The sequence below is a fragment of the Narcine bancroftii genome, chromosome 5 (genome assembly GCF_036971445.1).
Source record: "Narcine bancroftii isolate sNarBan1 chromosome 5, sNarBan1.hap1, whole genome shotgun sequence".
Taxonomy (NCBI): domain Eukaryota; kingdom Metazoa; phylum Chordata; class Chondrichthyes; order Torpediniformes; family Narcinidae; genus Narcine; species Narcine bancroftii.
Genome location: NC_091473.1, coordinates 177828478 through 177841655, shown reverse-complemented (window position 1 = coordinate 177841655; position 13178 = coordinate 177828478). Strand labels below are relative to the sequence as shown.

Below are 13178 nucleotides of genomic sequence, written 5' to 3'. Positions count from 1 at the left end.
AATATCTGTAAATTTATTAACTTAATTCATGCAGTAGAAGGAAATAAAACTCCCAATAGTAGCAGTTGCTTTAGACGCAGAGAAGGCCTTTGACAGAGTAGAATGGAATTATTTATTCAAAGTACTACAAAAATTCAGCCTACCAGAGCAATCTATTAATTGGATTAAAGCATTATATAAGGGGCCATTGGTGAAAGTGACAGTAAATGGATAACTATCAAAACAATTTAACTTAAGCAGATCAACAAGGCAGGGATGTCCACTATCTCCCTCACTGTTCGCGTTAGCTATAGAACCACTAGCAGAACTGATAAGAACAGAAAATAAAATAAAAGGGATAAAAATAAAAGAAAAGGAATATAAAATCAGTCTATTTGCAGATGACATTATAATATACTTAACAGAACCAGAAATATCAATAAAAGAATTACATAAGAAATTGAAGGAATATGGAGCAGTATCGGGGTACAAGATCAACTCAAATAAAAGTGAAGCAATGCCAATGAATAATGTGGATTTCACAAAGTTTAAGAAAGAATCGCCATTTAGATGGCAAACACAAGCAATGCGATATCTAAGTATACAACTAAATAAAAACCTCGGCCATCTATATAAACTCAATTACCATCCATTAATGAAAAAAATTACAAGACGACTTAGAGCATTGGAAAGACTTACCACTAACACTGATAGGAAGGATAAACAGTATTAAAATGAATATTTTTTCAAGGATACAATACCTATTTCAGTCATTACCAATACACCTAACAGAGAAATTCTTCAAGGAGTTAAAGAAAATAATAAGGAAATTCTTATGGAAAGGGGGAAAACTGAGGATAGCACTAGATAAATTAACAGAATGGTACAAACAAGGAGTCTTACAACTACCAAACTTTAAGAATTATTATAGAGCCGCACAATTAAGATACCTATCAGATTTTTATCAAACAAGGGAAAAACCAGATTGGACCAGATTAGAACTAGATAAAATTGGGGAGAAGATACCTGAACATATACTATATAAATGGGATGAAAAATTGGCGCAACATAGGAATTCACCGGTGTTGCATCATCTGCTCAACATTTGGAAGAACATTCATGTAGAAAGGAATAAAACAAATGACCAACTACCAAAACTAATATTGACGCAAAATCAGCAAATCCCTTTCACAATAGATAACCTTTCCTTTAGAGAATGGGAGAGAAAAGGGATCAAAAGAATAGAAAATTGTTTTTCGGGAAATAAATTATTATCCTTTGAACAAATGAAGGATAAATATAATATAACTCACGATACAATGTTTGCATACTACCAACTGAAAACCTACTTGAAGGACAAATTGGGAAACAGTCTGAGGTTACCAGAGGAAGCAATTTTGAATCTGTGATTACAGACACAATGATAAGTAAAAAATTTGTAACAAACATATACATCAAACTGCAAGAAAAGGACAATGAGGAAACAAACGGTAAACCTAAACAAAAATGGGAACAAGATCTAAACATAAAGATAAAGAATGAAACATGGGAGAAGCTATGCTCCGGAACTATGAGAAATACAATAAACACAAGGTTACGCATGATACAATATAACTGGATACACAGGTTATACGTTACACCTCAAAAGTTAAATAAATGGGACCCAACAGTATCAGACAGATGTTTTCGCTGTAAAAAGGAAATGGGAACAACAATTCATGCAATTTGGACATGTGAGAAAGTGGAAAAATTTTGGGAAGATCTCAACCAGATATTAAATAAAATCACAAAAAGCAATATACCAAAAAGCCCAGAGATCTTCCTCCTAATTAATATAAGAAACAAAGAATTTGGACTCGATTTGGATGGAGCACAAAAAAGATTTGTTATGATAGCCCTAGCTGTAGCAAAAAAATGTATTATGTCAACCTGGAAATTAGAAGCCAACTTGAGAATATAACAATGGTACATAGAAATGAATAAATGTATTCCATTAGAAAAAATAACATATAATTTAAGAAATAACATTACAATATTCGAACAAATATGGGAGCCATACATGAAATACATTAGAGAAATCCTACCATGGACTTCCACCACCTAAAATGACAGAAGGAGAAGACAACGAAAAGAACTGACTCAGTATATAAAAGTAAAAGACAAAAATTACTTATTTATTTTTATTAAGTGACAACATTGTTTAACGGGTTTAATGTATCTTATAGATTGAACTTTAAATAAATGGGGAAGGGAGTGAGGGAGGGGGGAAAAGGGGGAGAAAACGACACTATATATTTAAGAGGAAAAATGTCTATGTATCTTGGTCAACATGGTTTATAGTGTGAAAAATAAAAAAAATTAAAAAAAAGAAAATGGATTCAAAGGGAGGAAAGAAATTGGGAATTAGACCAAAGTAAGTGGGTGTTGGGTGGGAATGAGAATGAGTTCAAATTTATTATCATCAAGTTGGGTAAGCAAAACGCAATGAATCAGCGTTCTCCAGTCCTCAGTGCTAAACATACAGTCAGACAACCAGACATTAACACATAAAGACAGACAAGCAATACATATGCAGTACATATATTTTTATTATTTAGACATACTGCATGGCAAGAGGCCATTTTGGCCCAATGACACCAAATTAACCTACAACCCCCCGGTCGGTACATTTCATACAGTGTGAGGAAACCGGAGCCCTGAAAAAAAAACCCATGCAGACATGGGGAGAACGTACAAACTCCTTACAGACAGCTCGGGTATAGAACCCCGTGTAATGTGCGTCGAAGGAACCAAAAGCTTTCCCTACTAGGGTTTTAACCCCTTGCTCAAAAGGATTTTTTAAAGCTGCAAATTACTGGAACTTCAAGGTGATAACAAGCTAGCCAGGAGTAAAATGAAGTAACAGTTATCACTCGATCAAGTATATTTAGGGGAAAAGAAACAGAAACTTGACTGAAATAAGCTGAGTTGGGTGCAGAAGGAAAGCCAAAAACAAAAGAATTATCTGAAGAAGAACAACTCCAGGGTTTCCAATATTTTTTTCTGACACAGAGGTGGAGTCATGTCATCAGTGAGGTTTTTGCATTGTTAAACACCAACCTCGATGTTGGTGATTAAGTAATTCCAATGAATGTTGAGGATGGAGTGGAGACAGCGCTGATGGAAGTGTTCTAGGAGCCGTAGATGGTGCTAGTAGAGGACCCATGATTCGGAGCCGGACTGGAGCGTGGGTATGACAACGGCTCTGTACACACTGATCTTTGTGTGTTTCTTTAGGTGGTTGTTTTTCCAGATTCTTTTGTGTAGTCTTCCAAAGGCGCTATTTGCCTTGGCGAGTCTATGTCTATCTCTTTGTTGATCCTTGCATCAGATGAAATGGTGCAGCCGAGGTAGGTAAACTGGTCGATCGTTTTGAGTTCTGTGTGCCCGATGGAGATGTGGGGGGTGCTGGTGGTCATGGTGGGGAGCTGGCTGATGTAGGACCTCAGTTTTCTTCAGGCTGACTTCCAGGCCAAACATTTTGGCAGTTTTCGCAAAACAGGACGTCATGCACTGGAGAGCTGGTTCTGAATGGGCAACTAAAGCGGCATCGTCTGCAAAGAGTAGTTCACGGACAAGTTGCTCTGTGTCTTGGTGTGAGCTTGCAGACACCTCAGATTGAAGAGACTGCCATCCATGCGGTACTGGATATAAACACCGTCTTCTGTTCGGCTCCGAATCATGGGTCCTCTACCGGCATCACCTACGGCTCCTAGAACGCTTCCATCAGTGCTGTCTCCGCTCCATCCTCAACGTTCATTGGAATTACTTCACCAACTTCAAAGTACTTGAGCTGGCAGAGTCCGAAAGCATCGAATCCACGCTGCTGAAGACCCAACTGCACTGGATGGGTCACGTCTCCAGAATGGAGGACCATCGCCTTCCCAAGATTGTGTTCTATGGCGAGCTCTCCACTGGCCACCGAGACAGAGGTGCACCAAAGAAGAGGTACAAGGACTTAAAGAAATCTCTTGGTGCCTGCCACATTGACCCCCGCCAGTAGGCTGATCTTGCCTCCAACCGTGCATCTCGGCGCCTCACAGTTCGGCGGGCAGCAACCTCCTTTGAAGAAGACCGCAGAGCCCACCTCACTGTCAAAAGACAAAGGAGGAAAAACCCAACACCCAACCAACCAATTTTCCCTTGCAACCGCTGCATCTGTGCCTGCCTGTCCCGCATCGGACTTGTCAGTCACCAACGAGCCTGCAGCAGACGTGGACATACCCCTCCATAAATCTTCACCTGCGAAGCCAAGCCAAAGAAAACACCAACCATAACTCCCTGCAGTGAAAGTGCAGTATTTCCTTAAAATGCATGCTATTTTTCTTCTCCTGTTCAAACTATCAAGCAATATCCAGTGATTTGCAATTCATGGCCTATGATTTCTCCCAAATTTATTTGAAAAAAAAAGTATTCAATGCAAGTATATTTAACTTAGCTAAAGCTAATTCACAGTAAATTGTGGGCCCTTGGATGCAGGGCAGATTATACAAGAAATAGTTATCTGGTTCTAATAATTACCTTTGGTCAGTAGGGAACAATAAACAATTAACAAAATATAATATGCATTTGATGGAATGAACTCTTACCAGCCTAAGTATAGTAGTTCAACAGCATCACTTGGATTGATAATAATGTGCATGATAGTCTGCAGATGCTGTGATTGTAGTGAAAACACAGTAAATGCTGGAGGATGCAGGTCTCACAGCATTCATAGGAGGTAAAGATACATAACTGACATTTTGGGCCTGAGCCCGTGCTCAAGGTCTGAGTAAATGCCTGTCCTAAAAGGCAGGGAGAAGGGGAGAATGGGAGGAAGAGTCGTTCAGACCAACAGACAAATTGAATAAGAGGACAGGAGAGAGGAATTGATTGGGGAAAGGGAAATAAGAGACGGAATGAAAAAGAGAGCAAGCAAGAGCTCGAGAAAAGGAGGCAGAGAGAAAGATGAGGGGCTCATGGAAACCGGAGAAGTCAATGCTCATGCCATTTTGTTGGAAGGTGTCCAGATGAAATACAAGGTGTTGTTCCTCCAATTTATAGTGTAGTTAAATTAGAATTTCCATTTATAACATTCTAAAAACAGAACCACTCTTTAATCATCTGTATTGTTGATCTTTCAATATCAAGAAGAAATTTGACTCATTTAGTATTGTCACTTAAATACATTTCATGGTTTGCCTTTTTTTTAAAAAAAAAACAAATTTTCAAACTGTGTTGTTCCAATTTCTGGCACTAGATTTCTGAAACCAGATCTTGGACAAATGAACATTCATCTCTGCCCCTAGGATGATACACATGACAATAAACTTGAACTAATATTCCCTAAATCTTTTTCTCTTTTTCAAACAAATTGCTTAACTTCTCCAAACTAGTGCAAACCTGTAGTCTTTATATACTTGTGCTATCAGGAGATAAGTTGATTGGAAGATGTGGTCTCCCTGCTCTAGAGATACCAAGGCCATACTTTGTCCCTATTGATTGCTCCAGGTGAAGCCTGGGAGTCTGCTTCAGCCGGAACACTATTTATTGAAACTTAAATGATGTTATGTTCTGAAACATAACTTTAGAAAAGCAAATGAGCAAAGATGACTTTATTTTAACTGAACAATTCAGTTCCCAGTGTCGTTTAGGAGTGACAAAGTTCTCAGAAGGGAGTGAGGAAATACAGGAGGGGAAAGCCCTGCTAGTTTTTTTTAAAATTAATTTTGACATTGTAATCTGCCAGATAGTTTTATTATTGATTGATTTTTTAAAATGTTAAAACCAAGTTTAGATCCTAATTCAGCATTTTTAAAGTCCATGATTTTTGATCACCTACCTCAAAGTGGTGTGGGGTGGGGTGGGGTGGGGAGAGAGGGGACTTTAACAATATGGATATTAGCAGTAAGAAATGTGAAGATGTTACTGTCCAGTTAATCCTGACCTAAAACATTTTAGAAACACAACCGTAACATGAGATCGAAGATCAAAGAAAAGGGGTCTGTGTGGCTACAGAGGCTGCAGGAGCGCTGGAGGGAAATCCACGGACACTCAGCGGGCCCGTTCATGCAGTGAAAAAGCCCGAGTGTAAAGGCAAAGATTCTCCACCCTTACCTCAGGAGACTTGCCTCCATGAATGAGCATGGCCAGCTTCAAGACACCGACTGTAATCCCTCTCCGCTACATGAATGTAATGCCGCTGCAAGCTGCTGGCTAGGGGCAGGCTGATGACACTGTCACCATTCGACTCATTTCCCCTCTCTCTCCCACCCACTCACCCCTCTCCCTCCATGACCCCCTCAGGGCACAGACGGCCGGCGGGAGCCTTCAGGTCAGGGGTGGCTAGTGGGGACTGTCAGGGCAGGGGCCATCTGGGCAGGAGGGGGTCATCTGGGCAGGGGTGGCCGGCAGAAGCCTTCAGGACGAGGAGCCATCAGGGTAGGGTGGCCAGTGGGCCTATCAGGGGGAAGCCGGAGTGGGCTGTTACAGCGCCGCCAGCCGCACTGGCACCTCACCATGCCGCTACGACCTTCGGGGCTACTTTACAGCGGCTCAAAATGGGGCAGAGCAATGGCCATCTTCCCTATACTTAATCCCCCATGCAGCTGGAACTGGGCCACGGCACCAGTTTCCCCGCCTCCACCAGATCCGGAGGGTGTTACAAGGCGCTGACCAACATGAATGCGACACAAGAGCAGCCTTTTAGGGTTGCTCCATGAAAGGTAAGTTTACATTTTTCCCTCCAAGCTTATAGCTGGCCTCCAGGTGGAGGCCTGGCATGAAAGGGCCTAGAGACTGAAGGGACTCTCTGCTTCTCTTTCTCTCATTCTCTCATTGCAACACTAATGCAATTCTTTGCCTTACAGCTGGCAGGGCAATTATGTTCTGTTCTATTACACTGCAATAAAGGAATCCAGGATAGACCAGCACTTCAGAGGTGCAAAAGGAGTGAGTTTTTCAGTTTTAGGGCAATAAAGAGATTTGCTAGACATTGGGGAATATTGATATTAATGCCTAAAATGTACAAGGAAGACTAATGCCCTTGTGAGAGCTTCCAAGAAAATAGTAGACCAGAATACCCTTTAAGCCTAACCGCCATTTACTATCAATATGGCTGATAGCTTCTAATATCAATTCCTCTTTCATTCTGTGGGTCAAGAGCTTTTTGGGGGCACATTAAAGATGGCTTTATTGTCATGTCATAGTTCAGAAAATTTGACATCGCACAAAATTGCAAGTTGCTTGCCGAATGACAAAGAATTGCCATTAGAGTCGCCTGGCAGCCCTTACAGAAAGAGAGAGTCCCTTTGGAGTCACTGAGTTCCGTGGATTCACCTCTGGAGCCTCTGCAGTCGCATCCATCCATTAGCAACCTGAAATTGAGATCCAACCACTACATGATCTGGAAGATTTCAGCCCATGATGCCCTTCGAGAGTCCTCTTGCCCTCAGCACCCTCTTGAATCGCGGCATCAATACCTGGTTCCCTGAGCCAATTGCCAGGAACCTGCAGTGCGTACGGGTCTCCAACCACAAGCCCACAGCCTGCGTAGGCCCCTCAGCCGCTAAGCTTCTTGTTGGTCTACTGCTAAGGTCACCTTCCCTGCAGGCTTGTTTCCTCTGCTTCTCCTTCTCAACAGGTTTCTGGTGCCCTGCACCAGTCCGCTGCTCTTCAGAGTCTGCATCTCTTCGTGCCCTCTGCTAAACACAGGTGCTGCCATCTTGAGCACAGAACTCCACAGTTGCAGGTGTTACAGAGTCCTGTGTTGTGTATTGGCCTATGTGTTGTGTGGTTTTATGTTAAAAAGTGACAGTTTGCCTTAGAGAGCCAAGGTGAAGGTGGACTGCTGAGAGAGTGGGAGACGGACTGAGCATGTGCAGAAAATTTGGTATGATCAAAAAACAAAAATTAGGGACATTAAACCTGGTGACAAAGTATTGGTTTTGTTTCCAATGCAGTCAAATCCTTTGAGAGCTCAGTTTTCAGGACCATATAAGGTAAAATCAAAAATTAACCAGGTCACCTATGTCATTGAGATGCCTGATCGTCGAAGACAGATGCAGGTCTGTCACATGAACATGCTTAAACCTTACTTTGAAAAAATGACTGAGGAGGAGACTAGGATTCCAACCAAAGTCCTAGTTATAGAGGAAAGTAAGGAGGAGATAAGTTTCGTGGGAGGTCATGGAACACAGAAAGTGATAAGCCCCAGGCTGGAAAATTCTATAGTTTTGCAAAACTTAGATACCAAATTAATACATTTGATTATATCAGAAAGGGAAGAAATGAAGATATTACTTATGAAATTTAAGGATATATTCCCAGATATTCCAAGAAGAACTACTGTGGCTTGTCATGATGTGGAGGTCAGTGATGCTAAGCCTATTAAGCAGCATCCTTACCGAGTTAATCAGGAAAAGAGCAGATTGTTGGATCAAGAGGTGGATTATATGCTCAAAAATGACATCATCTGAAAATCAAGTTCAAACTGAAGTTCACCCTGTGTTCTGGTGGCCAAGCCAGATGGCTCAATTAGGTTTTGTACAGATTATCGAAAGGTAAAAATGGTGACAAAGACTGATGTGTTCCCTATTCCCAGAATAGATGATTGTATAGATAAGGTGGGGAAGGATAAGTTTCTTACAAAGATTGATCTCTTAAAAGGATACTGGTGTGTTCCTTTGAAGAGAAAGCCAGGGAGATTTCTGCATTTGTTATACCTTCAGGATTGTATCAGTATAATGTTATGCCTTTTGGGATGAAAAATGCACCTGGCACATTTCAGAGAATGATTAATGCAGTAATTCAGGATTTAGAGCAGACAGGAGCCTATATCGATGATTTAGTAATTAGTACAGATACATGGGAAGAACACATGCTTGAATTAGACCAGTTATTTCAGAGACTGGTGGAAGCAAACCTCACAGTGAATTTGCACAAGAATGAATTTGGAGACGCCCCTGTAATTTATCTGGGTTATGTGGTAGGACAGGGACAGGTGGCACTGGTTGGAGCAAAAGTATTGGCTATCCACAGTAATAAGAAAGCTCTTTGGAGATTTCTAGGTATGATTGGCTATTATTGTTGATTTTGTAAAAACTTTGCAGAAATTGCACTCCCATTAACAAAACTACTTGGAAAGAAAGAAAAATGTATCTGGTCAGATGCATGCCAGGAAACATTTCTGAAGTTAAAGGCTATTTTATGCCATCAGCCTGTACTTGTGTCCCCTAACTTTGAAGAGCCATTCTCTTTAGCCGTGGATGCCTGTGATGAAGCAGTTGGTGCTGTACTGTTACAGAAGAAGGATGGTGATGGAGTAGAACATCCTATTTCATACTTCTCAAAAGAAGTTTAACGATCATCAATGAAATTATTCAACTGTTGAGTTATTAGTGCTTGTTTTAGCGTTGCAACATTTTGATGTGTATATTTGTACTGCTCAAAAACTTTTAATAATATATACTGATCATAATGCATTAGTTTTTCTGTCTAAAATGAAAAATAAGAACAGACAGTTATTGAATTGGAGTTTACTATTACAAGAGTATGATTTAATTATTACACACAAAAAGGGGATTGTTTGTCAAGATGTTAATCTGTGTAGATATGAATCTAATCACATACTTATTGTTAAAAAAATGGAATGTTTATTTTATTTATGTAATACTTCCATTAATTGTTAAAAATTTGTTCTTGTAGTCCAAATATTTTTTAGCAGGGGAGGTGTTACAGAATTCTGTGTTGTGTATTGGCCTATGTGTTGTGTGGTTTTATGTTAAAAAGTTACAGTTTGCCTTAAAGAGCCAAGGTGAAAGTGGACTGCTGAGAGAGTGGGAGACGGACTGGGCATGTGCAGAAAATGATCTAAAAATTTCTGGAGTTGGACGATAAACCACCACTGGGGGTGCTGTGGAGTGGAAGGAGCCCCAGAGCATGAGTCATGGTCTGGAGGACAGTTTAGAATGTTGGGATTTCAAAAAGGATGAACATTCCCAAGGCAGCCAGAAGGATCCAGACCAAGTCAGTGGTTCCTCTCTCTGCAGCAACACAAGACAACTTCGAATTTTGTACTCTCTCTCTCTCTCAAAAGATCTTTTGGCTTCAGTTTACCAAACAAACTGAATTTTGTTTATGACCTTCGCTTTCTTTGGTTGAGATTGGTGTTTGTTTTGTGTCTAAGTTTTTCTGTGGGCTGGTTGGAAATATAATTTAGACTTTAATTCCATATGTTATATTTAGGCTGGGGAATTTATTAGTTTTACACTGTTATAGAGATTTGTATAGTAACTAGTGGGCATTGTTATAAAAGGGGGGGAAGTTTGAAGGTGAATTTTTGTTAAAGTAATTGTTCATCTTTACCCCTGTGTGATATGCCTTCTTTGTGGTTGCTGGTTTGATCTTGTAACACAGGATTTTACTTACAAACATGAAGTCAAAGCGTATATCATCAATCTAATTACAGATTCCCATTTTCATCCTGAATACTTTTCCTGTAAAGGTCAAGGCCAGAACCCATTGAAGTTAAAGAGGATGATCATCTCCCTGATTTTATTTACTATAACAAACATTTGTGTTCTCTTGAGACTGAAAATTGCAATTCCCATTATCTAGCAGTCCTTTACAATACTTAGCTCATTTTCATATTTAGTAATTGAAGTATATAAACACATCTTTTTGACACATTGTGTTGAAAATACAGTCCATTTCACTCTTCTGGCTTGTGTGCTTAAATTTCCAGAACGTTTTGTGGTTTCTTTGTCACTTTTTCATTGTAGTTCAGCATTCAGGTTCATTCTGTTTAAAAATAAGCCCAACATTAGGCCTTGAAGTTCACAAGTATGGCAACAACCGCCCTCTTCTTCCATCCCCCCCAGCCATGAGAGAAAACTACTCAAAATCACATTGATAACATAGTACATTACAGCAAAGTACAGGTCCTTTGGCCAATTATGTTAACCATGAAGTACCTACCCTGACTTGCAAAGGGAGCTGAGACGAGCTCAGCGCTGTCAATCTTTCCTTCTTCATACAAAAGGATCTGATCTAACAGTTTCTTTTTGTGTGGTCCAATCTCAATGCTTGAAGACAAAGCTGTAGCTGTAAGATGGAAACACAAAGAAACTTAGTGCTGCCACAGAATCACTTGTGCCATTAACATAAAAGAGACACTCAAGTTCTCAAGTGCTTTGTTTGATTCATTGGAAACCTCAAATAAATAGAGGACCAAGAGGACACTGCCTCATCAATCTGAGCATTTAATACACCTTGTGTAACAAAATCACAGCTCTAAAAATTTAGGCCAAGAAGTTTATTCCATGTCTTTTGGAGAAATTATCATTTCAAACTTTATCCAACAACTACAAGCTCCCTCCTCAAATTAAGATGGAACATGTTTAGGCTTTCAAACATTAAAGTTTAATACTCAGCCAGTAAATGTTTTAAAATTTATTAATGGTCATCGAAAAACCCATGTTCTTAATCCATGCAGTACAAGGAAATAAGACGCCAACAGTGGCTGTTGCTTTAGACGCAGAGAAAGCCTTTGACAGGGTAGAATGGAATTATTTATTCAAAGTATTACAGAGGTTCAACCTACCAGAGAAATATATTAATTGGATTAAAGCATTATATAAGGGTCCAACGGCGAAGGTGACAGTAAATGGATATATATCGAACCAATTTAAATTAAGCAGGTCAACTAGGCAGGGATGTCCACTATCTCCCTCACTGTTCGCTTTAGCAATAGAACCATTGGCAGAACTGATAAGAACAGAAAATAAAATAAAAGGGATAAAAATAAAAGAGAAGGAATATAAAATCAGTCTATTTGCAGATTACATCATAGTATACTTAACAGAACCAGAAATATCAATAAAAGAATTACATAAGAAATTGAAGGAATATGGAGAAATATCGGGGTACAAGATCAACGCGATGCCAATGAATAATGTGGAATTCACAAAGTTTAAAAAAGAATCACCATTTAAATGGCAAACACAAGCAATCTGATACCTAGGTATTAGACTAGATAATGATCTAGGCCATCTATACAAATTAAATTATCAGCCATTAATGAAGAAATTACAAGATGACTTAGAACATTGGAAAGATTTACCACTAACACTGATAGGAAGGGTAAATTGCATTAAAATGAATATCTTCCCAAGGATACAATACCTATTTCAATTGTTACCAATTCCCTTAACAGAGAAATTCTTCAATGAGCTAAAGAAAATAATAAGGAAATTCTTATGGAAAGGGGGGAAATCGAGGATAGTGTAAGATAAATTAACAGAATGGTACAAACAAGGTGATTTGCAGCTTCCAACCTTTAAGAATTATTATAGAGCAGCACAATTAAGATATCTATCAGATTTTTATCAAACAAGGGAAAAACCAGATTGGACCAAGATAGAACTAGGTAAAATAGGGGAGAAGGTACCAGAACATATACTTTATAAGTGGGATGAAAAACTGGTGCAATATAGTTCACCAGTACTGCACCATCTGCTCAACATTTGGAAGAAGATTCACGTAGAAAGGAAAAAAACATATTACCAAATACCAAAATTATTATTGACGCAAAATCAGCTAATCCCTTTTACAACAGATAACCTTTCCTTTAGAGAATGGGAGAGAAAAGGGATTAAAAGAATAGAAAATTGTTTTTTGGGAAATAATTTATTATCATCTGAACAAATGAAGTACAAATATGGAATAACTCATGGTACAATGTTTGCATACCACCAACTGAATACCTAATTAAAGGACAAATTTGGAAGCAGGCTGAGGTTACCAGAAGGAAGCAGCTTTGAATATGTGATTACAGAAACAACGACAATAAAAAGATTTATAACAAACATATACATCAAGCTGCAAGAGAAAGAAAATGATGAAAGAGCTTTAAACCCAAACAAAAGTGGGAACAAGATCGAAACATAAAGATAAAAAATGAAATATGGGAAAAGCTATGCTTCGTCCGGAACTATGAGAAATATAATAAACATGAGGTTACGCATGATACAATATAATTGGTAACACAGGCTATATATCGTGCCCCAAAAGTTAAATAAATGGGATCCAACATTATCAGATAGATGTTTTCGCTGTAAGAAGGAAACGGGAACAACAGTACATGCGATTTGGGCATGTAAGAAAGTGGAAAAGTTTTGGGA

General features: G+C 39.2%; 1 protein-coding gene across 4 annotated transcripts in view; it reads right to left on the bottom strand.

Annotated features, from left to right (window-relative positions):
• Positions 1 to 10518: 10518 nt before the first annotated feature.
• The window catches only part of LOC138764241 (interleukin-1 receptor-associated kinase 1-like), an 85035-nt gene continuing 82375 nt past the window's right edge, over positions 10519 to 13178 (bottom strand). For all 4 annotated transcript variants that reach the window (XM_069939890.1, XM_069939888.1, XM_069939887.1 and 1 more), the window contains 2 exons: positions 10975 to 11100; positions 10519 to 10797 (listed from right to left, as the gene is read on the bottom strand). In XM_069939890.1, coding sequence (XP_069795991.1) covers positions 10793 to 10797; positions 10975 to 11100 — 131 coding nt within the window. In that variant the 3' untranslated portion in view covers positions 10519 to 10792. The remainder of the gene's footprint in view (positions 10798 to 10974; positions 11101 to 13178) is intronic.